General features: G+C 47.4%; 1 protein-coding gene across 3 annotated transcripts in view; it reads left to right on the top strand.

The window, feature by feature from the left end:
- Nucleotides 1-20,043, top strand: part of Fxyd6 (FXYD domain containing ion transport regulator 6) — a 29,632-nt gene extending 9,589 nt beyond the window's left edge. For 2 of the 3 annotated variants that reach the window (XM_047519346.1, XM_047519347.1), the window contains exons 2-8: nt 14,129-14,191; nt 14,822-14,860; nt 14,993-15,067; nt 15,616-15,652; nt 16,370-16,419; nt 16,880-16,929; nt 18,745-20,043. In XM_047519346.1, the coding sequence (XP_047375302.1) occupies nt 14,134-14,191; nt 14,822-14,860; nt 14,993-15,067; nt 15,616-15,652; nt 16,370-16,419; nt 16,880-16,908 (288 nt within the window). In that variant the 5' untranslated portion in view covers nt 14,129-14,133 and the 3' untranslated portion in view covers nt 16,909-16,929; nt 18,745-20,043. The remainder of the gene's footprint in view (nt 1-14,128; nt 14,192-14,821; nt 14,861-14,992; nt 15,068-15,615; nt 15,653-16,369; nt 16,420-16,879; nt 16,930-18,744) is intronic. The other variant, XM_047519348.1, reaches the window with a different exon arrangement.
- The last annotated feature ends 4,629 nt before the right edge of the window (nt 20,044-24,672 follow it).

The raw sequence follows: 24,672 nt of genomic DNA, 5'->3' as shown, positions 1-24,672 counted from the left end.
TCACTCTCCTTTCTACACAAAAATTTCCTTCTAAATATAGGCAAATCTCAGGTGTATGGAAAGCAATCTGACTAAATAACTCCAGATTAGAGAATATCACACTAAGTGAAATAAGCCAAACCCAAAAAATCAAAGGCCAGATGTTTTCTCTGATATGCAGAAGTTAATTTGCAATAAGGGGGATGGTAGGGAAGAATATGGTTACTTTATATTAGGTAGAGAGGAGTGAAGGGAAGGGAAGAGAGGCGTATGGGGGAAGGAGTGGTAGTAGAGTGAAACAGACATTATTACCTCATTACATATATGACTGCATGACCGATGTGATCCCACAATATGTATAATCAGAAAAATGAGAGATTACACTCCTTTTATGTATGATCTATCAAAATGTATAAATGCATTCTACTGTCATGTACAACTAATTAGAACAAATAAAATAAAAAAAAAAATAACTCCAGCTAAGATGTACATGACTGTTAGAATTGGGAGTTTTTCTCCTTTCCAAGAAGGATTTATCAAGTTTTAAAAGGCTCTCTTTGGAGGGTGTCTTGGGGAAAGGTGTATTTAGGAGCAAGGGGTGTCTCTGTTTCAGTTCTGCGTGCTAACATTCTAGCCAGCCCACTGGAAAAAGGCTGCCAGTTGCCGGCTCCGAGTTGCTGGCATTCCCTGTGAGCTGAGCCCAGTGGACAGGGTCACCTACAACTGCTCAGGGCCATTGTCCAGCTCCAGCATAGATGCATTGATACTCAGCTGGGCAGAGAGCAGCAGGGTGCCCAGCAGCTGCTGTGAGACAGGCGGAGCGGAGGAGGGAGAGTGCCTGTGTGGCTGTGGACGCTCAGCTGGGCATGACTGCGAGCCGCTGGGATCCAGCAATGGCTGGCAGATAGGCCGGCCTTCCTCCTCCTAGGAGGTGCCAAGGTCTCAGCCTTAGCCCAACGTCAGTCACGGTTAGCAGAGCAGAACTGGGCAAGAAAATGTGGAGTGAACTTTTAGAAAGGCATTATGCATGCCAAAGATTTAAAAAGTTGTATGTGGGGTTATTCTCACCCAGGCTTCTTATCCCTGGTGTGGGTGAAAACATTCCCATCAAATGAGCCTGGCTTGGTCATGAGTCAGGGTCAGCATCCCCTGTCCCCCATCAGTTATATCCACTTTATTTTCTAATTTTTTTTTTTATTGTGGTAAAATACACATAACATAAAATGTGACTGTTTGGCCCATTTTTAAGGGTACATTTTAAGGGTACATTTTTAAGGCCCATTTTAAGGCACTAAGTACATTCACATTGCTCTGCAAACATCACCACCATCCATCTCCAGAACTCTCCTTATCTAGACCCATCAAGAATAACTCCCTATCCTCCCTTCTCTGAGGCCCTGAGAAGCTGCATTCTGCTCTCCATTTCTATGATTCTGACTAATCTAAGTATGTCACATAAGTGGAATCATGTGATGTTTGTTGTTTGTGACTGGTTTATTTCACTAAGCAGAATGTCCTCCAGGTTCATCCATCTTTTAACATATGTCACAGTTTCCTTCCTATTTTAATGCTGATTAATATTCCTTTGTATGTAAATACCACATTTCGTTATCACATCATTCATCTGTGGATCGACACTTGGATTGTTGCATGCTTTAGCTATTGTAAATAGTGCTGCTATGAACCTGAGTGTACAAACAGCTCTTTGAGACTCTGTTTTTCATCCTTTTGAGTATGTTCCAAGACAGGAATTTAAAATTTTATTTTAAAAAATATCTTGAGCAACCATCGTACCATTTTCTATAGCAGCTGTGCCATTTTACATCACTACCAGTAGTGCACAGTGGTTCCAGTTTCTCCACATTCTTGCTTACACTTGAGGGTTTGTGTGTGTGTGTCTGTGCGTGCACGTGTGTGCCCGTGCATTTTCATTGTAGTCATGAGGTGGTATCTCATTGTAGTTTGGATTTGCATTTACTTAATAATAGTGATGCTAAGCACCTTCTATTTTTTGACCATTTGTGTATCTTATTTTATTCTCTTATAAAGAGAAATGTCTTTTCAAGCTGTTTGCTCACTTTTTAATTGGATTGTTTAGGGTTTTTTTTGGTGTTATTGAGCTTCAAGTGGTCTTAATATATTCTAGGTATTAGTCCCATATCAGATATATGGTTTGGAAATATGGAAATATTCCTTTCCATTCTGTGGGTTGCCTTTATACTATGTTGATAAGTGTTTTTTGTTGCACAAAAAATGTAAAATTTTTATGAAGTCCAGTTTGTCTGTTTTCTCTTTTGTTGTCTGTGTGTTTGGTGTCATATTTAAGAAACCATCACCAAGTCCAATATCATGAGCCTTTTGCTCTGTTTTCTTCTAGGAGTTTTCTCGTTTAGGTTTTATATTTATACATTTCGAAGTAATTTTTGTGAGTGGTATTAAGGAAGGGTTCACCTTTATTCTTTTGCATGTGGATATCTAGTTTCCAACACCATTCATTGAAAAGAATATCTTTTCCCCATTGAATGGTCTTTGTGACCTCGTAAAAAATAATTTGACCGTGGATGTAAGGGTTTATTTCTGGAATATCTTCTATTCTGTTGGTCTTCATATTGGTCATTAAGCCAGTACCACACTGTTTTGATTACTGTAACTTTGTATTAAGTTTTGAAATTAGGGAGTGTGAGTCCTCCAGCTTAGTTCTTCATTTTCAGGATTACTTTGGCTATTTGGGTCCCTCGAAATTCCATATGAATTTTAGATGAAAAAGAAAAGCCACTGGGCTTTTGATTGGTCTCATATTGAATCTACAGATCATTTGGGGTAGTATTGGCATCTTAACAATGCTAAGTCTTCCAGTCCATGAACATGGAATATCTTTTCCATTCATTTGTTGTATTTTCATTTCTTTTAGAAATATTTTGTAGTTTTCATTGTGCAGGTTTTCACTTCCTTAGTTAATTTCTAAGTGTTTTATTCTTTTTGATGCTGTTGATTTTTGTGGGTTGAACCATCCTTGCATTCCGGGAATAAATTAGGACTGCCATTTTAATTTTCTTTAATCCTGTGCATTGCCCACACTTGCCAGGGAGGCCACAAGGAAGAGTAGAAAGTGCACACAGCATTTGTGAGCACCAGAATTAAGCGACAATCCCAGCTATGCTATAGGACCTTGGGCAAAAGACAACTCAGAGCCTTCTATTTTTTTTTTTACCCTGTAAAATAGCTATGATAGCCAACATCATACATAGTTATGGTGTTTTTTTGAGCTAACACTGTGGAGTTCTCGGGCAGATAGAATGTTAATCTTATGTTTGGCGTTTTAATACCGTCACTGCCACCCCACCACCATCTTGATCATCTTTAGCCAACATAGGTAGTAACAGGAGCTGTGTGGAGTAGGGACATGCAGAACATGGGGGCCGGAGGGGTGCTGGAGGACCTCAAGGGCAGAGCCTCAGGCTGGGGCACTGTGGGCTGCTGGCCGGTGTCCAGCAGAGACACTGCGCCTTCCACTGGACAGCTGCCCTGTAGCCAGGGAACAGGGTGGGGCGTTTCCTCCTGGGAACAGCAGCGGTTTGTTGACTTTTCCTTTCTAGACGCCACCTCGGTGCATTTACCTATCTGCTCTTTGAAGCATCACTGTGACTGGCAAGCACAGGGCACACTGGAGGCAGCCAAGGGCGTGGGGCCCAGCAAGGCCCTGGCAGGGGGGACCCAGCACAGCCTCCCAAGCAGATGTTCTTTCGTCTCCACAGTGTCCGCCCCTCCCTGCTCCTCCCTGGTGTCCTTCTTCCCACTCTGGTTCCAGTTCAGCCTCTGTTCCTCTTTGTAGCCTCTCTCCCCTCTGCTGCCGTTCTCCCACTTCTCTCTGGGCATCTCCCAAGTTTCAGTTTCTCTTCCTTTGGGACTTCTTACCTCTCTGTGCATCACATCCTCTCCATTTTGTTTGTTTTGCTATTTTGCTTCTGCGTGTCCTGGTGGGGATTCCCCTCCATCTTGGTCAGTGTCACCGCCAGTCAGTCACAAACCCAGTGCCATCCGTGTGTGGCTCCAGGTCATGCAGGCTGTTGATCTTGTGGCAGGAGAAGGCAGGGGTCAGGGGAGCTGAGTGGGCCATGGACTGAGGCCCCCTCTATACCCTGTGTCAGTGCAGGACGCTAGGACTTTCCAGTGGGGACAAGGCCGGGAGGGAACTGGGCCCTTCCCTTGGCCTCTGAACACCATCCTTTCCAGCCCGTGTTTCTCTTTGCAAATGGCAGTGATGGGACCCATCTCATTTAGGCAAGGCAGGGGTGAGCAGTTCAGAGCAGGAAGGGCAGGTATCAGAGGACCCTCTCCCTGTCCCTTCTCTCCTCCCTCCTGGGCAGCTCTCACCTGCTACTGCTGGAAGCTGGTCTTCCCACAGAGCCCTCTGCCCTGGCATTTCTCAGCTTGGCTGCTTTGGCCCTTCCTTCTGAGGTTTCAGTGTGACGACCCCAGATGGGGGGCAATGAAGTCCCTTGTCCATTCCTTTTAGCTACCAGGAGGGGATGCAAATAGTGGCCTGCAGCAGCCCTGAGGTTGGTGGGAGAGGAGCAGTCTCCCTTCCAGCAGGAGATGCTGGCCACCAAAGCAAGGACAATGGACAGACAAACAATAAATGCTCCTACAAAGGCCTTCCTGTCTAATCTTCACAGTCCACGAGAAGCGTGTTATTCTCTCTATCATACATTTGCAGAAGCAAAGACTCAGAAAGGTCAACTAACTTGCTCAAGGCCACAAAGCCACTGAACAGCAGATAGGCAGGCACTTCAGAGCAGGGACTCTGGGGCCAGGGCTCTGCTACTTTCCAGCTCTGGGACTTAAGGCAAGTGACTGATTCTTCCTGGAGTCAGTCTGCCCATCTGTCTAACAGGAATGATCATCTGGGATGATTGAATGAGTCGATTTGTGTAAACCACTTAGAAGAGCACTTGGCATGATGTAAGCCCTCATAAATGATGCTTAATGTTGTCACAGTGCTTTACAGTTTACAAAGAACCTTCACCTTGGTCAGTTCACTAGACTTGCATAATGGCCTTGGGAAGCGGATGGGAGAATGGACCAGCTGAGTCGCACTGCCCATCCCCTCCTCCCACCCTCACCTGATCAGCTGCGTGAAGTCTGTGATCTGCTCAGAAAACTCACCCTCCCGAGGAAAAGCTCAGTCAGGGAGGGGATGTCAGTTAGCACTTGAGGTGGGCTGTCTCATTTGCATTGTGCATTCTCCTGCCTCAGCTTCTTTTGTGAATATGTATGAAGCTGGAGGTCCTGGGGGGCTTGGTTGGTGACATTCATCCATTCATCCCTTCCTGTGGCTGACTTTACAGAACTCCTCTGACTCCCTCCAGAAGCAGTGTCGTGCAGCCTCAGCCTGCTGGGTAGGGGCAAAGGCTGCATGGCAACTACTAAGGGGGAAGTGGGTCCTCAGAAGAGCCACAGTGCAGGTGGCCCATCATGACCCATTGCCGCTGAATGGATGGGAGCCCTCCCCTGTGATCTGGGGACCGGGGCGGGCTGGCTGTACCCTTATAACTGCAGACCACCCTCCCTCCACCAACAGGGAGGCAGGCAGCAAGTCTGGAATTCAGCACTCATTCGCTTTCTCTGCCTCAGTTTCTTTCCCTGTAAAATGGGTTCAATGATAGTAAAGGGTCTCCAGAAGCCATGGAGCCCAGTTCCTCATTCTCTCACACGGGGGAGCGAGTGGTTGATGGGGAGAGACCTTTGCCATATTCCCAGCTGCACAGCGTGGGTGAGCCCGCTGCAGGTGGCTGTTTGTAGCGTGGATGTGAATAGTGTGAGGCCAGGCTGATGATGCCAACAGAGAAGCCCTGGACTAAGGGCTGTCACAGAGAGACTGGTCAGACGTACTGGGAGAGAGGCAGAAGCTCTACTCCTAAGACATTAGGAAGTCTCGCTGGGAAGAACATAGCGGGAGGCTGGTCTCATCCTTCTGTGTTAAGCAAAATTTTTCCGAGACAAGGACTCAAGGGCTTTTAAGGCCTCCCAGCCTTGCTTTCTAGGTCCTTGTGAAGAAGCAGAGGACCTAGGAGCTCTGTCTTCTAGGCATGATACCCTCTCTCCCTGCCCCAAAGCCTGCACTGCCCCCTTGTGTCTCTAATCCAAGGTCACCTTCGGGTCAAAGGAGCCTGTCCATTGTTTCCTTCCTGCCCCTCTTTGCCTTGGCCATGCTTGCTCGTTCCTGCAGGGCTTTGTCTTCTAACCTGGCTCTGGAGTGACCTCCAGCATTGCTGGGCCTTCCCCTACCGCCCGGCCAGCCCTGGTCTGCCGCCTCCAGACCTCAGCACATCAAAGCAGCAGACAGGACTGGGGGCGAGTGTTCTGAGCCAGGCCCTGCCCCTGACTGGCTGGATAAATCAGGTACATTTTCTTTCTTTGGGCCTTTTGGAAAACTCACATCTTGGTTAGAGTCTATTTATACACAGTCAAATCTTTTAACAGGGTCTTTATTGCTAAGATGCACAGATATCATAGGCCAAAGCATGTCCCCTGCTAACCTGAGCTAGGGGGCACAGGCATTCTGTGACCCCATGAAAGGGTCCCTTTGGGTCCGCACTGTCTGAAGAGAGCCCTTACATCTCTCTTTGGGGCATCTCACCAGGACTGAGGCCACATTGATCCCAGGACATGTCGTCCATGGGCTGAGCTGTAGGAGGCCAAGCAGGCCCGAAAGAAGGGAGGGCAAGTGAGGCCCGCCCAGGGGAGGGGGCATGTGAGGATGGGATAATGAAGTTTCACTGTAGTTTGGAGCCTCTGCCTTTTACAGGGAGATTGTTTCTGAGTTATTTTCACAATAGAATAGGGTATTCTGATCTACCTCGCTGCTGCGTGGAATCGGAAATAATATAGCATGTTGATATATCATCGGCCAGTGTCTTCTCTTTCCAAGCAGCTTTTACCCAGCAATTAAGTGAAATTATGTGACTCAGTATGGAAAGATAATCTGTGGAGAAGCGTTTCTGATTGCCATCTCCCACACATGCAGCAGGCCACCGTGCAGATGGCAGGGGACTGGAGAGGGGAATCAACGTGGAAGCCTTGCTGCTGCCCCACGTCTCAGCGGCTTCCCAGGGCAGATGCGCGATGGCATGGAGGAAGAAACATGAGCGCAGGCCCAATTCTTCCTCACAGTGTGCTGTGGAGGAAACCCTGGGATTGGTCCCATTTTCCAAACTAGAGAGCGGTCCCAGTGGTCTAGGAGTTGAAGTGGAGAACAGGAGAATGGCTGGGAGTCCCCTGCTCCAGCAGTGACCACTTCTCAGCCCTCCTTTCCCAGCCAGCCAGGTCCTGAGGGCCCTAGGCGGGCTCCAAGGCCTCACAACAAGGAGGCCCTTGCCCTAACATGCCCATGGAAACTCATGGAATGTTCCTGAACCCCCTCTCCCAGCTCCACCCAATTCTGCCTCACTTCTCCCCCTCTCTCTTCTGTATCCTTGAACTCTGTGGCCTGGAAATGATGTCACTCCCACCACCTCTTAAGCTCCCCACCTCCGCCCTCCCCACTGCCCAGCTTCCTCCCTGGAAGGAGGGAGAAAGCAATGTGTGGGAGCTGGGGTGGGGGCCTGCTGGGGAGGGAGGGAGGGGAAGCCGAGATAGAGTTTCTTGGTTCAGCTGTGAGACAAAGGCACTCTGTTCCCCCGGAGGTTCTATACGTGTACTTGGCCGCACCACTCTGGACCAGTGCCAGCCTTATCACTGATGAGATCTTTCAAAATGGGTTTAGGGGCCAGGAGGCACCCAGAGGAGACCAGTGCTGGGGGGTGGCTGGTGTAGCCTAAGCCCCAGCAGCAGCCTGGGGTGGAGCATAGGTCTCTGTTCAAATCTGTGACTGTTTCTTTCAGCACACTGTAACTTGATCAGAAATGTTTTCTTCAGAGCACAAAGATAGGTCTTAACTCTTGAGCTTGGCATTGGCGATTCTCCACCATCTGATTCCAGCCGTCTTCTCAGGAGTCTCTCCAACCCATCAGCCGTGCTTGACGCAAGCTGGCCCACTGACTTGGAAGGAGTCTTTCACTAGAAATGGCAAACACTTAGTGGGCTGCGGCCACAGCCCCCTCTTGTGCCATGCAGCCTTACCAGGGGTGGAACCCTCTCCTGTTGAAGAGCCTCTGGGGAAGCCCCTTTAGGCAGTGACGTGCCTTGAGGTTCACTTTGAACTGAACTTGACCTGAGTATTATTTGTCATCACTGCTTTCCACTTCCCCTCCCTCTGCCTCTGTCCATGCCCTTTGCTCTGCCAGGGTGCCCTTCCTTTTCTTGTTTCCTTAACCCATGTCTATCAAAGTCCCTATGCCGCTCTCAAGAGCAAACAGAAAGGTCAACTCCCCATGGAAACTTCCCAGGTTCCTCATCGTTCTCTCTTCTTTCCTTCTCCCTGTCCGTTGGACTGTAGCTGCATGTGGTCTCGACCTCTTGGGAAGTTCTTGTGTTTGCTGATGGGTCAGAGCCTTTGTTGCTGAACCCTGCCTCTTTTCGGTAGCCAAGGCTGAATCTCATTCACCTTTGTGTCCCCTACAGGCCCAGAATAGTGTAACCCTTCTAGGAATTCAGTGACTGTGGAATTGACTTGAACCTGAGCATCTGTGGAGGTGAATTTGGGGGCTGAGGGGGAGGCACAGCAGAGTCCTGAGCCATTATACTGTGCCTAATAGACTGGACTCCTTGACATGTGCCTTTCCTCCTCCAGGAAGAGGTACTGATCCTACCTGTCTAATAATCCCTGTGCTGGCTAGAGCTGGGAGTCCAGCCATAGCATTTCAGATGCAATATTCACATCAAGGTCCCCGGGATTGGAAGGATTCTACTGTTTAGTTCCACTCTCTAGGCCCGGGGTCTAGTCTCCCCTCTGACTGAACAAGGAACAGATGTAATTTAAATATGTAATTTGGAGATGGAACTTGGTTTGGGAAGTAGCAGTAACTTAACCAAAAATAAATTTTTTTGAAGGAAAGAAATAGAAATAGACATTGATTTTTTATACATAGCAGATGCTCAAAACTTATTTAATTTCATACTTTGAGAAATGAATTTAGGACAGAGATTGTCTGAATCATTGAAGGAACTTTCCACCCTAAATTAATTGATCTCAGATTTGTTATTACAGAACAAGAAGGAAGGGAAATATCCAGTCATCCATCACCTTTCCACATACTAAACTATCTGAAAGGCCAAAAACCAAACCCAAACCAAAAAACTACAAACCTATGTTATAAAACTAGCTCTGGATTATGTGATGTGTAAACAGAATTGAAGCACATTGCTGTTGGAATGAATGCTAGTTGACACTATTGCACTGTGGAGACTAATAATCATTGGCCCAGCGAGGTTGGGAAGCCACACCTGAGATTGCTACATTAAACCTGGGACCTTTGAGAGGGGCTAAATGGTCTCAGGTTGGTACCTGCCACTCTTAGTGTCCACAAAAAAGCAAAACAAATTCTTGATGGAGGAAAACATCTCATTTTAGGGATATCAGTTTCCCGTAGATTAAAATCTAGCAACTATGAGTTCAAAATCAAAGATTACCGAGCACAGAAAAACAACAACAACAACAACAACAAGTTACTGTTTGAAAAGCAGAGAAATAACAATGATTTAGACCCCCAAGGCTTTAAGATTTTGGAATGAGCAGATATAGGATATTAAATATCTATATCGGAAATGTTGCAAGAAGTAAAAAATGGGGTCATAAAAATGAACAGGCAATAAAGACTAACCAAATGACCAAACAACTTTAAAAGAAACAAATAGAACATTTAGACATAAAGAATATGATCATTGAAACAGAAAATGAGATGACTAAATTAAACAGCAGATTAAACAATTAAAAGGGGAAACAAAAATGGAAAATAAATCTGAAATAGTTACCCAGCACGTAACACAGAGAAGCAAAGAAGTGAAAACTGAAAGAACCATTAAGTGATAAAGAAAATAGAATGAGCCTGTTTAATCATATTTCCTTTTCTTTAAGTCATAACCAGTTTTACTGCCAAAAGGCCATGTACGCATTTATCAATTCTAGTACCTTAATAGCTACCCAACAAGTCATCAACATACAGAAGCATGCATCATGAAAAGTAAGAAAGACCACCCATCCCTTCTGCACATTAGCCACGTGTCACTCCTAAGCAGTAGTGTTCCTATTGCTGAGGTCTGTGAACAGTCACTTTTTGTGTCCATCCTGAGTGAAAGATGGTATGACTGAAGGTCTTCACCTAAACTCTCTCTCCTGTTATCTGGTGAGCCAACTGGACATCTTTGGGTATGGTGGTACTTTCAGTGTAGATGGCACACAGATCAGTGTTCTCAAATAAACCCACCAGGTCTGCTTCACTAGCCTCCCGAAGGGCGCCAGTAGCTGCACTCTGAAACTTCAGGTTGTTTCTGAAATCCTGAGCCATCCCTCTTGCCAGCTTCTGGAAAGGCAACATATGGATGAGAAGGTTGGTTCATTTCCAGTAACCATGACATGGTCCCAGGTCTGTGGCCTTGAGGTTTCTTCACCCCACCAGTAGAGGGAGCACTTTTCCTGGCAACCTTGCTGGCCAACTCTTGGCAGTGGGGCGTGGGGGTGTTTCCCACCAGTGGACTTACCAGTGGTCCACTTGGTCCAGGCTATTTTCTCTTACCCAATGCCAAAGTCTTAAGCAGCTTCTCTGACCAGTGTGCTGAGCTACTGCCAATGAAGACCAGCAGCCCCTGAGCCAAACGGCTACGCTATTCCAACAACCACCAAACCGCTTTGTGCCTCGTATTCTGAATCATAGTGTTAGAAAGTAGAATGGAGGAGAGTTGAGAGCTCAAGACAAGACAATGAGAGTCCAGAGGAGTGTGATATTTTTTACTGGTTGGTGAAAAGGATGACTACAGGAATAGGAAACACACCGAAAATGTAGAAATAAGTCGACATTTAGACTTTAGTGAAACCCAGAACATCAAAAATGAAGGCAAGAAATTAAAATGAGGCCGAGAAAAGATAGCATGATTATGAAGGAATGAGAATGAACAGCAGACTTCTCAATAGCAATAATGGAAATCAGGAAGCAGTGGAATATCATCTGCAAAGTACACAGCAAAAAAATTATCAACCTGGAATCCTTGAAAGGCAATTTGGCCTTTCATAAGGATCACCTGGGGAAAGTTCTGCTTCTAGCCTCCCTCATGTCACTGGCTGAATTCTTTTCTGAATGGCGGAAGGACAGAGGTCCCTGTTTTCTTGCTGGCTGTTGGCCAAGGGCTGCTCTCAGCTGCTAGGGACATCCCACAATTCCTTGCAGTGTGCTCCCTTCCATAGGCCCTCTCACAGCAAGGCAGCTTACTTTTTCAAACTAACGAGGAAGAAAGTTTTCTGACTCCAGTTCCTACACAGTGCCACCCTTTGAGCGGTTTCCCATTCCCTTTGCCATATTCTGTGGCAAGAAGCGTTTCCTCCTTTCCTCTCTCACTGCTTTCCAGGGGAGGAATTCACACAATGGTTTGAATGTTAGCAGGTTGGAATTATTGAGAATCCCCTTAGGGTCTGTCCACCACAGTGAAATGAAAACATTTCTAGATACAGAAAAAAGAGGCTTTATAACAAATACGTCTTTGTTAAAGAAGATTCTAAAAGATGATCTTTAGGAATAAGGAAAATGGTTTGGAGGATGGTTGAGATTCATGAAGAATGGCAAACAAATCATTGTAAATATGTTATATTGATTATCTATTGGCCCATAACAAATTACCTGCAAACTCTTGTTAAAATAACAAGACATTTGTTATTTCACAGTTTCTGGGGGTCAGGGGAAACTTAGCTGGGTGGTTCTGGCTCAGGTTAAAGAAGTTGCAGTCACCTGTCAGCCAGTGTGGCAGTTGCCTGAGTCCTGGAGAATCTGCTTCCAAGCTCACTCATGTAGTTCACGGTAGGACTACTTTTCTAGCAGGTCTTTGGATTGATGCCCTTAATTCTTTGCTACTTGGGCCTCTCCACAGGCTTGTCTGAGTGTCCATAAGATGGCAGCCAGCTTTCCTCAGAATGAGCAATCTGAGCGGGTAAAGGAGCAGGAAGGGGAAGATGTGGGGGCCTTGTACAACCTAATAGGTGTTGGAAGCAGCATACCATTACCTCTACCATGTTTTGTTGTCACAGTCCATCCAAGAAGCAGGGCAGGCGGAACTGCACAAGGATCCGATAGCAGGAGGCATTGGGGCCATCTTGAAAACTGCAGTCCAGTGGGCGAATCTAAACACTATGTTCACGAAGTACAAGTGCTAATACCTATTTTATAGGATTTCAAGTATGCAATAATCGCATACATATCAGGAAGGGTGATTTGTATTTTTGTACTTTCAAGGTATTACACCTAATAATTATTATAGCCATTACCTTTGCACTTCTAAATCTCTGTTAAGTTGAATACACATGGTGAAATTCCAAATTCCACTAAAAGATCAGAAATATGTTGTTCAGTTTCTGAACCAGTCAAGAGAAAATGAGAATTAAAAAAAATATCCAAAAGAAAGAAATGGGAAAAAAACAAAAAGGAAAAGAGAAATAAATAAGTACTAGAAAATTAGGGGGGAAGAAGATGGCAAAAATTAGAATTACTAGATAATCTTAAAAGACCCAACTCATGGGATAATAAAACAACTTTAACCTGTTAGAATTTTGTTAAGAAGCACAGGAATAAATTTATAAATCCTTGCTCATTATGGTAGATTTTAAAGACATCTATTTCAATTTTGGATATCAGATATTACCTCTGAGAGGGAGGCAGGGGGATGAATTGGGGGAAAATATAGGTAAATGGAGCAGAATTTGCAACATTCTTGTTCTTAAGCTACTTGTTTGTGGGTGTTTTATCTTAATACTATGTTTCATTGTATGTGTACTACAGATATTTTTATACATATAACATATCATGTAAACTTTAAAAGAAATATAAATATGAAGTAAGATAGCTTTACAAGCAAATGACTTTCTTTTGATAAACACACTTTGAATCACCTAGGTTCAGGGCCCTGGCCTTGACAGGGCTCAGGATGTAGCTGTGCTGACCCCTGGTGGCTGAGAGGCGAAGGGCAGCTGGGGCTGCTTGAGGGGGGCCTGGGGAAAGTCAGGTGTGACTAGGCTCAGAGCAAGCAGGAGCCTGGGGTTCAGGCCAACACCAGTCCCGCTCCACATGGAAAAGAGCAAACAGCCTTGGGCCTTCCTGAGTCGGGTTCCTTTCCCTTCTCTCTGGATCTGCACCACCATCGTTTAAATGAGGAGTGTAACTACTGAAATCTGTTCCTGGATGAGACCAAAGGCCTTCTTTCTTTGCCCAGGTGGCCCATCCTGACTTAGTGAGCCCCTGAGCAGAGCTTTGTGCATCTCCTGGGGAAGGAGAAGCCAAGACACTGACTGTCAGAAAACCAGTCTCCAAATTCTCTTTGACAATCAAGCCACCTTTGGGGAAGATTCTAACTAAGGCCTCTGGGAAGAGTTGACTTGGACTTGTCAGAGGAGACTTGTCATGAGGGGTCAGAAGAGCTGTCCATGTGGCAAGGTTTACCAGAGAGTCCAGGGAACAGGAAGTCTCCTGCCCCGCCTGCTGGCTGTGCAAGAGGGACATTGATTTACCAACCCCCTCTAATCTGATATAAAGAAGAATTTCTGAACAGGGGACAGGGGTGTTGGGTGTAGAAACGAAACCAGGAAGGCCCACATCTCCAGGGCCCAGGGTGCCCTGGAGATAAACACACTATGAGATCCTCCCCAAAATCCTCATGGTGTTACAGCATCGGCCCTGCCGGCCACGGAGGAGTTACTCAGCTCCCTGGGCTCTCGGCCCTGACTCTCATTGTCACCAAAACCTCTGTGAGCCTCAGCTTCTTGGCCTGCAGCATGGGCTAGTTGTTGTGGCTGCTAATTGTTCTAATTCAGTTGTATTAATTGAGTCAATGCATGCAGAGCATTCTGTAAGAGTCAGATAAATGTCAACTGCATCAGCCTAGGTGGCTCAAACTCTCCTAGGTCATGAGAGCTCAGAATACAGCTGGGGATTTGACTTGCCCTGGGTCAGGCTGATGATTGGAGGGGTCTTCTCCAGGCCAGGGAATAACATCTTCCTCCCTCTGTCCCCAGACGCCATGGAGGTGGTGCTGATCTTTCTCTGCAGCCTGCTGGCTCCCACAGTCCTGGCCAGTGGTAAGTACCATCTAGGAGTTGCTGTGCCAAGATGGCAGCTGCAACTCTTTCTCATGGAATATTCTGGTCCTTTGGGACATGAGTGAGGGTGGAAGGGCTCTCAGATTCTTCATGTCTGGTCAGAGGCTTGTCCTTTCACTCAGCAGGGAAAGTCTGGGAGAGTGACAGATACTCATAGACTGTCATCCATCCTGCCCACCTCTTCCCCCCACAGGTCCAGCAGGGTCTACTTTTAAGCCCTCAAAGCCACCTCAGGACCTTTGGCCTGAACCTTGAAAAACATGCATGTCAGGATCTGGACCATAATTAACTAGTTCTGACCTTATGCAAATCATGAGTCCTTCCTTGGTCTCAGTTTCTTCATCTGTCACAAAAGAGGATTGGTCCTGCCTTTGGGGGATGATGCAAGGGAAAAAAAAAAAAAAAAGGAGTCTAAATGCAGGACTCACGGGGGCTCTGAGCTGCACTGCCCTGGGTCCACAGGTTGACCCTGACCCCAGCAGGCCCTCCCACTCACGCATGTCCAGTATGTCAGGTTCCCAGGAATCTTTGTGGGGACTGAGATCTGTGAGTTAAGGCAAGGTATCCAGAATGTGCAGCTGTCTTGACCACGTGCATTTACTTTTGCAGCAGCTGAACAGGAGAAAGAAAAGGACCCTTTTCATTATGGTGAGCAGCCACAGCAACCCTGGGTGTGGGGAGTGGGGGAGTGGGGGAGTGAGGTGCGGCCCCAGCCAGGGAGGGACAGTGTGCTCTCCTGCCCTCCTCTTCTCCATCTCTCACCCCTGGTTTCTTTGGCAGACTACCAGACCCTGAGGATTGGGGGATTGGTGTTTGCTGTGGTTCTCTTCTCGGTTGGGATCCTTCTTATCCTAAGTAAGTTCATTTCTTGTTTATGGTGACTGCTAAGCAGGTGGGGACAGCATAAAGCCCTGACCTTTTCGACTCTGTGCTCCATGTTATCTTCAGGACCTAATACGTAATTGGGCATGGGGCTGGTCACATAGTAAATGCTCAGTAAAACAATTAAGCATGAAGAAAGGAAATATAGATTCATAGATAAGAATAGGCAGGGTGGCTTTCTCAGTCCTGTATCTACTGGGCATGAGCAAGACAGTCACAGGAGAAAGGAGACAGGTGTTGTCCCTAGTGGGCTCCAAGGGGACATGAGCCTGGTTTGCACAGCACCCTTACAGGCCCACAGTCAGGTGCACTGTGGTGGCCTAGCCATGCTCCAGCTGTTGAATGTACAACCTTGGCTTCAGAGGAATCCTGCTTCCCCCAGGATACAGCATACAGCTGTTCAAGGACGCACTGCTCAAATCTAGGGAATGTTCACATAGTCCGCCAACCGTGTGGACTCAGGGCAGCTCTGCTGTGGCCAGGCCAGGAGCATGACCTTGGATGGTTTCTTTACCTTTCAGGTCGCAGGTGCAAGTGCAGTTTCAATCAGAAGCCCCGGTAAGGACGCCATGCCCATGGCCATCTGGGATGACACTAGGGACAGGGAGGGGCCCCTGGTGTGTGACCTCAGTGGGTATTCTTCTGGACTCTTGTCTCAGAGAATGCGTGTGTACGGGGGTGTACAGATATAAATTTAAGAATTAACAGAAGACTTAGGGGCAAAAGAGAGGCCAAAACCTTGAGGCTCGGCCTCTGATGTATATGTGGTCAGGGGAGGTGGGTTTAGAAGGTGCTGGAACCTTGTCTGGAGCCCTTGAAATAGCTGGGCTTGGGAGAAGGGTCTCTCGGAGACCCAGGTCCTTTCTAACAGACCCCAGACGCTGTCCCTGTCTCTCACCTCTCTATGAGGCTCCTTGAGCTGCGTAGATACTGGGCCTTCCTTTCTTCCCACAAAAAGTCGCATCACAGTAATCTACCCCACTGGCCAAAGGTGGCTCTGGACCTCAGAAACCCTTAGGCACACCTAAGCCCCCAGTGACCCTTGACCACCCTTCCTAGTACTTAGTTTTCTTGGGACTGACGCTGAAGGGTGCCTGCAAATTCTCTCTGACTCTTCAGTCTCCATTCTTCCCTCCACCCACGTGCCCCATGTAGAGCAGCTCAGAGGACTTGGAGGGGACAGATTCCAGGTGGCCCTGTTCCAGAAAGGAACATGGCGATGCTCTCTGGGTTTGTCCTGAAGACCTGTGACGGGGCTGTCTCTTTCTGTCACAGGGCTCCAGGAGACGAGGAAGCCCAGGTGGAGAACCTCATCACCGCCAATGGTAACTGTCCACGACAACCTGCCCAGATGGAACAGAGGGGACAGGAGAGGGTGTCGTGTGGCCCCGGAGGGACTATTGCCAGGTCCCATGGCCCCCTGAGGGCCCTCTAGACGAACTCCCTTAGAGCCAGGAGAGGACTCTGTGACATTGCTCCTTTACCTGCTCCAGACAGGCTGCTACTAGTGACAGTGGATATTTACAGAGCATCTGCTTTCCATCAGGCACAGACGCCATCTCATGTAACGTGCACGTAGCCCCAGGAGGTAGGCCTCACTACCCACATCTCACGACCCAGGGCTCAGGGGCCCAGGTTCCCCTAGCCAGCAAGTAGCAGAGCAGGAAATCCCACCGAGTCTGTGTGACTGGGACTCCCACGTGTGGGGCACAGGCGCAGCAGCTTCTGCAGGGGTTTGCCCCCAGTTGAGGGTCCTTCACCACATCTGTCTGGCTTTCTTTCCAGCAGCGGAGCCCCAGAAAGCAGAGAACTGAGGAGTAGCCTCCAGTGGGAAGGTGAGATGCCCTGTGCCTGGGTCCTCCGCTGCCCCCATCACCGTCCTCACTGAGCCCGGGCAGGGCGTCAGGAGGGAGTACTGAGCTAGCTTTTCCAGGGGACAATTCCTGCTCCGAGGAGCTCTCAGGGGTATGGAAAGGACAACAGGACAGTCCACTCCCTGAGACACTGAGGTGTCCCCACTTGCACTCAGGGAGCATGGGGAATCGGGCACCCAGCCTCATGGGGCACCGTCCCCGCTGCTATCCAGGCATGACTTGGAAATGCTCCCAGTATCAGAGTAGCATAAAGATAATGGCTTTCAATAGTGAGTCAGAAACTGCCTTAGAGCCATTTTTAAACAGTTCATTATGATGTACAACCACAAGAATGGGATCCTAATTAGAATCAGTTATACTCCATATATGCGTAGTATGTCAAAATACACTCCACTGTCATGTATCCCTAAAAAGAATAAATTTTAAAAAGACAAAAAAAAAAACCATTTCATTATGAAACTTTCCAGCCTTGCTCAGAAGTAGGTCTAACATTATATGACCCCACCCCCCCGCCATGCCAGCACTGGTACTGCTTAACATCTGGGGACCCTGTTTTCCTGTTCTGCTTTAGTGTCCATTTCCATTGCTCATCGCTGGACATGGGAGGGAGGGTGGTGACTGGTAACTGCTGTCCAGTCTTTGGGGTGCTGGCCACACACATGGGCTCTCTGGAGCCCACCAGGAGTGAACAGGATGTGGGGCCAACCCCATTTTGTGGATGGAAACCTGAGGTCACAGAAAATAGCCACTTGGATAGTAGGTGACAGGCTGGACCTTTACATGGGTCTCTGTGGCTGTAGGTTAACTCATCCCGCTACACACTCTGTCCCATCTGTGTCCCTTCCTGGCAGACCCTGGAATATACTAGGTCAAAAAAGCCCCTTTTCTGTCAGTTCACTTCTGCCCTCCCCACTCCCCATGCAAACAGGCCATAAGAGACAAGAACATAACTTTGTCCTGAATGTTAAGTTCAAAGAGATTTCTGCACAGTGAAATACAGCTCGCTGCCTGCGGTTTACTCGGTGCTCCTGCAGGCTCTTGGGATTCCTTTTCTAAGTGCTGGTGCACCTCCCGACAGCTCTCGGCAGGCGCAGCAGGGCCCATTGCATCCATCCTAGATGGGGCTCTTGAAGGCAAATGGCCACCTAAGCTGGGGAAGGTTGGAGAGGACAGCCCAGGAGACAGGTGTCCAGCCCAGAGCTTGGGGTTCTGTCCTCTTTGTCACAGCTGGCTGGACACACTGAGGCTGTGGGACAGGGTGGGAGGGTCTCAAAGGAGGCAGCCTCAGAATGGAGGCAGCTCCTCCTCCCCCTCTTCCTCTTCTTTTTCTTCTTTCTCCTCCTTCTCATCTTCCCCTTCCTCATCTTTCTTCTTTCCCCCTCTTCTTCCTCCTCCTCTTCCTCGTCTTTTTCTTCTTCTTCCTCTTTCTCATCTTCCTCCTCCTCCTTCTTTCAGGTCTTTCTCAAAAACCCTTTTCTCCTAAGCCTTAGGCCTTTAGCGATAATGGGGGAGTCCCAGTGTGGTGGTTTGCTTTGCCATCGACCAGATTGCTGTCCCCTGGGAGAACCAGCCCCTGAGCTCCGGCCCCTCCAATCCCTTACCTCTTTCCCTGCCTCTCCAGCTTCTCCTGTCTCCCCTGGAAAGTGGAGCTTTGAAGGAGTGTCACCTCAGAAATTCCGGTCACCAAGGGGGCTGTGCTGAGGTGGGAAAGAAGCAGGTGAGGACCCCTGAGAGGAGTCCGAGGTCTGTTTTCAATTAAATCCTCTCCCTTCTCAGCCTCCACAACCTGAAGGCAGCTGCTCCAACCTTCAGAGGCGGATGTCGATGCTTCAGAAAGCCGGCCACTTCAACAACAGATCCTTCCCCAGGAGAAGCCAAGAACTCGCGTGCCCCTCGCACCCTTCCTGTGCCCGCTAACCCTGGTCCTCTACATCATCATGCAACTAACCCTGGCTTCCCCACCCGCAGCCTGTGGTCCCACCTAGTGTGTGTGTGCACCCGCGCATTTGTTGACTTGGTCGTCGTGGCTACTTGTTGGTGGCTGGTATTGTGTTCGTGAACTGTAGACTCGCTTTCCTGGGCAGGGGCTGAGCCTCGTTGCCATCGGTTCCTGCCTGCCTCCCTGTGGCTCTCCATCCTCTCCTGCTCTCTGGAGTCTGCTTTTGCCCTGAGAGCCCCACCCCTTCTCTTGATTTAGGGATGAGGGTCAAGTAGGTGCCCAGGCAGGAGTCCCCAGCTCCCAGCTATCTTGGGCTGGGGAAATGTTCTATCCTTGCTCCTGACAGACTCTCAGTCCTTTCATAAGATCCTCACTCCCCTGTTCCACCCTGACCCAAGTCTGCCTGGAGGGTCTCTTAGCAGTTGGAGATGGGAAGAAGTTGCTGGGGAGCCCAGCATTGCTGTCAGGCAGGCTCTGCCCTTCCATGGCCACTTTCCTCTTGGATCCTCCACTGTGGAACCCCCATCTGCCCTGCCCCTTTGCAGAGCACCCAGGGATTCCAGGCCCAGGGCTTCTACTCTACCCCTGGGGAACGTGCCCCTTGCATATCTTCTCAGCAATAACCCCAGGGGCTCTGGAACCCTCCCACCCTCTCCCACCTAACCTGCTTCTGAGATTTCAGTCTGGGCTCAGACTCCCATGCTGAAGTTGGGTCACTGGCAGGCGACAGCTGAGGGATTCCCGTTCTGCTGGGGTCAGCTTGTGGAGATGGGATGGGCAGTGGGGAGAGCGGGTGGTCTTTGCTTCTCTGCCCAGGTCCCCTCGGTTGGGCAGCAGGGACAGCTTCTGCGTCATTTCTCTGCCTGTTGATCGGAACATGAGTGTTGGAGTGATGCGTGAGACCACAGCTCTGTTGCAGGTTGGAGACCCATCAGGGCACCCTGAAGCCCTGCTGGAGGGCGATGGCAAGAAGTTGAAGGTCATAAGAATGGAAACTCAGCCTGACCCGCCCCACCCGTCCATTGCGTTTGTGGAAACTAACCAAACCGTGATGCGTGACCAGGACTGCTGTTCTCTGTCTTGTGATCTATCCTCCCAACAGAAAGAAATAAATAAGACATCATTGTTTCCTAGTGGCTCTGAGGTGCTTCCTTTTCTGTGAAAGAACTGGAGTATTTGTAGGGCTGTGGAACTTAAAGGGCGACAAGGAGACTGACCTTGGTCAGGGCAGGAAGTCAAGGCTGGAGAGCCACCCAGGGAGGGGGGCGCTGTTTTAGCTGCTGTGACAGGTGATTCCTCTCCAGTCTCCACCTCTCCCCTCCCTTTGCTTCCCCTCCCCCTTCCTCCCCACCTGCTCCCCAGGTCACTGGGCTCACGTGGCATCCCACAGCAGGACATGTTACTCACGGCCTTGGAGGAGAAAGATTTGGCAGTGGATTCACCAAGTGCTCACTGGCCTGGATAAAAGGTCCCAACCTTTTTCTTCGGTCAAGTCTGGGGCTACTACCTAAGGACTTGAAAGAGATGGGCAAGGGTGGGTCACTGGGTTATACTCAAAGCCCCTACCTCATCTTTCTGTGACTCAGATGCCCCCTGTTCTGTTAACCTCATGGACTGAAGGGGATTGAGCCCCTTCTCCGGGCTTCTGTCCCTCTTAGCTCCTGACGTTACCGTCACACGTAATGCTTTGTACCCTGGACTCAAACTGTAGAGGTCAGGGGGATCCTGTCACTATATGGATCAGCCATAGTGACATAATACATCTGGGAGCAGGGCCTGGCTTCACCAAGAGCACCCTCTCAAAGACATCCCACTTCACTGGTCAAGCAAATACAGCTGTGAACAGATTCCTCTTGGAGGATACCAGAATATCCTGGGGTCCCAAGAAAGCCTTCAGAGCTCCTGTCTGAATTCCCTGAACTGTTTAGAGCCACAGAGCCTCAAGGAACAGGTGTGAGGGACTTGGCCAGACCCAGCTATTCCCTGCCCCCCTGAACATGCTCTGGGCTTTTTCCTGCCCTGATTTCACATCCACCCTCCATCCCTCAGGTTGCTGAAAAGACTGAGGCTTAGAGTTGAGATCAAAGTTAAGTTTGTCAGCCCAGTGATCATGGCAGCTAAAATCTTGTCACAGACTCAGCCAATAAGCTCATGATAGCCGTTCACAAAATACAGGGGTTGGGGGTTCACGGGTCTGCAGCAATTTCAGAATACAGCCACTGAGACCCTTAAAGGCCCCAGGTGCTCAACAGATGACAGGTGCCTCCCCTCAGACATTATTAAAAACAAAAACTACAAAATGAGTATAAGGAAGTCCACTGGGGATTGTGACTCCAATGTGTGAAGGGTTGTCCAAACTTGGCCAGGGTCTGAGCACCCACTTAGTTCTCCTCCTGGGAACCCAGTGTTATTCTGACAGCAGGACAATTCCATTTTGCAGATTCTCTCTGACACACATAGTTGAGACTGATCCAGGCCACACAGTCAGCAGATGGAGGAACTAGGGTAGAGCCCAGGCCGCCTCCCAGCGCTGTGTAGCACCTGACTCCTTTGGGAGGAACTGGCATTCAGGTGAAGGGAGGGGTGATCTGATGGTTCATGTGACCTCATCTGCAGCATGACTGTCCCTTCAGGGCATAAACTAGTTAGACTGTTTTATGGAGGTCCATGTGGGAGGTGAGCAGTTTGGACAAAAGAACAAAAACATTAATCAAAATGATAATAATAAAATAATAACAGCAAATGATGCTTACTGGGCACTTATGGCATGCTGGGCTACAGACTTCATGTGGACCAACTCAATTAGAACTCACATCTGGAGGCTTTAAAGATGACTGAATAGAGAGGGTCACTTTCCTAGCTGCACTGTGGTGTGAAATTAAGAAAGCAGACAGGCAGTTTCTCAGCAAAGTGGGTGAATGAAAAGAAAGTGTTGGGAGGGGGACTTTACTGGAATTTGAAACTGGACATTCAAGGCAGATCAGGGATTCAGGAGGGTGGATATAATAAAATAAGGAAGAAATCCCCAGTGCCACAGCCACTGTTGCAGTGGCTGGCACAAGCCAGAGAGTTCCCTCTAAAAGCAAAGTGGAAGGTTAAGGGAATTAAAGGAACCCACATTTTTTAGGAAGACTGAGGTGTGTCGGGGTAGGGAGAATTGAGAAGTTACAGACAATGCCGGACTAAACCAAAAGGCATGCTACACAATATCCTCATGCGGGAAAGAAGCTACCATCTCTCTACACAGTATGCAGAGGACAGAGGAAGAAACCATATTGCAGCCACAGCATGGGGGCCAGTAGCTGGGGGAGGTGATTCCTAACAAATCTGAGTTTGACCCGAAATACTGGCCCGGCAAACCCACACTGCAAGACAGAATGTGCTTAAGTGACCAGGAGAAAATCAGACCTGGAGAGAGGTTTACACAGGGGACAACTAGTTGTAGAAAACCACCCAGCTCTATCCCTCCCCCTCTAATCTGGCTGCTTGCAGGACAGACTGGGAGACACAGGTGTGGCCCGGAATTTGAAAGGGCAGAGGTGGGAGAGATTGAGTTTGGAGACTGAACCCGAGACCAGGAAACGTGGGGTCCACAGGTGAACTAGTGGACTAACAATTGGATCCTCCACCACACAAGTGGAATCCAGGGGAGATCCCAGGATGCAGTTTTCCAGCATGGACCAGCAATTGCTGGGCCTAGGAAGTTTGATTTGAAACCTCCAGACCAATTGGCACTCAATGAAGAGCCTGGAGTCTACCTACACCTAAACCCAGCCTCCAGGAAACTCCGCCTATGGGATTACCTCCCTCACTCCATCAATCCAGACAACCCTACCTAACACTGCTGAGAAGAGAAGTTGAAAAACTTTTGAACTCCAATGGAAAGAATTCTTTAACTTTACATTGATACATTTTTCTCTCACCTGTTTCCCTCAATTCTCTTTCTCTCTTTTCTTCTGCTAACAGCCAATATCTATTGTTCTCTCTTTTACTCTTCCTTTAATTTTTTACTTCTCTCTTCTCTCCTTCTCCCTTATAATCATCACATCCTATATCACTTCTGTTCTCTCCCTGTCCACCATTTGAAATCGTAAACCCTTTTGCAAACTTGCTGCTTTTATCATATCATTTCTGTTTATGTGATAATTAACATTGTAGACATCATAGTAGGAACTATTTGGTTTAATGCTATATATTGTTTGCATTGGTTGTTGTTATTATTTGTCTCCTCCTAAACAGTGAGGTACTGGGAAACTTCAGGGATGCTATAAGTTCTCATGGTAGAAACTCTACTGCTTCAGATTCAAACTGTTAGATGTGTAAGCACACAAACAACATGAAAAAGCAAGGGAACAAATTGCCCCAAACAAACCAAGATACCCCAATAACAGAATCCATTGACATCACAGTGGAAGAAATGTCAAAAAGTTTAGAATGTACAAAGTTAAACTGATCTGTGAGATAAAGAACTCTATTATGAGTGAAATCAGAGAGGAAATAGGGGAAGCAAAAGATCATTTCAATAAAGAGAGACTCTGAAAAAAAATCAAGCAGAAATCCTCAAAATGAAGGAATCAAGAAACCAAATTAAAAATTCACTGGAAAGCATCACCAACATACTGGATCACTTGGAAGACAGAGTTCCAGGCAATGAATACAAATTATGCAATCTTGAAAGCAAATTGACTGTGGAGAAAACATGTTAGCAGACCATGAACAGAACTTCCAAGAATATGGGATAACCTGAAAAGACCAAATTTAAGATTTATTGGGAGAGATGAAGGCTTGGAGATACAAACAGAAGGAATGCACAATCTTTTCAATGAAATAACATCATAAAATTTCCCAAGCATTAAGAATGAAATGAAAAGTCAAATACAGGAGGCTTACAGGACCCCAAATACACGAAATTACAGCAGACCCACATCAAATCATTATTATTAAAATGCCTAACAAACAGAATAAGTATAGAATTCTAAAGGCTGCCTGAGAAAAATGACAGGTAATGTTTAGGGGGAAAGCAATCTGGATCTCAGGTGATTTCTCAACCCAGACCTTCAAAGCTGGAGGTCTTGGAATAATATATACCAAACTCTGAAAAAAAATGGATGCCAGCTGAGAGGACTACAGACAGCAAAATTAAGCTTCTGAATTGACAATGAAATAAAAACCACTCATGATAAACAAAAGTTACAAGAATTGACAACTAGAAAGACTGCACTAAAAAACATACTCAATAAGATATTTCATGAAGATGAAAAATAAAAGTGAAAACCAGCAAAGGGAGGAGTTACACTAGAAGAATAGTCAATCAAAAGAGAAACCAATTCAAATTAAAAATGAAAAATAAATCAAATGACATGGAATAAAAATCATACCTCAGTAATAATATTGAAGGAAAATGGCCTAAACTCATCAATCAAAAGACATAGACTGGCAGTTTAGATTAAAAAACAAGACCCAAGAATACACTGTCTCCAGTTCACCTCATAGGCAAAGACATCTACAGACAGGGTAAAAGGATGGAAGAAACATATCATTCACATGAATCTTGTAAACAGCAGGGGTTTCTATCCTCATATCAGATAAATTGGACTTCAAGCCAAAGTTAATCAGATGGGACAAAGAAGGACATTTCATACTGCTTAATGGAATTATACATCAACAAGACATAACAATCATAAATACTTGTGCCCCAAACAATGGAGCAACTATGTACATCAAACAAATCCTTCTCAAATTCAAGAATCAAATAGTCCACAGCA

Source organism: Sciurus carolinensis, chromosome 11 (genome assembly GCF_902686445.1).
Source record: "Sciurus carolinensis chromosome 11, mSciCar1.2, whole genome shotgun sequence".
Taxonomy (NCBI): Eukaryota; Metazoa; Chordata; class Mammalia; order Rodentia; family Sciuridae; genus Sciurus; species Sciurus carolinensis.
This window is presented reverse-complemented; position numbering and strand designations above follow the sequence as displayed.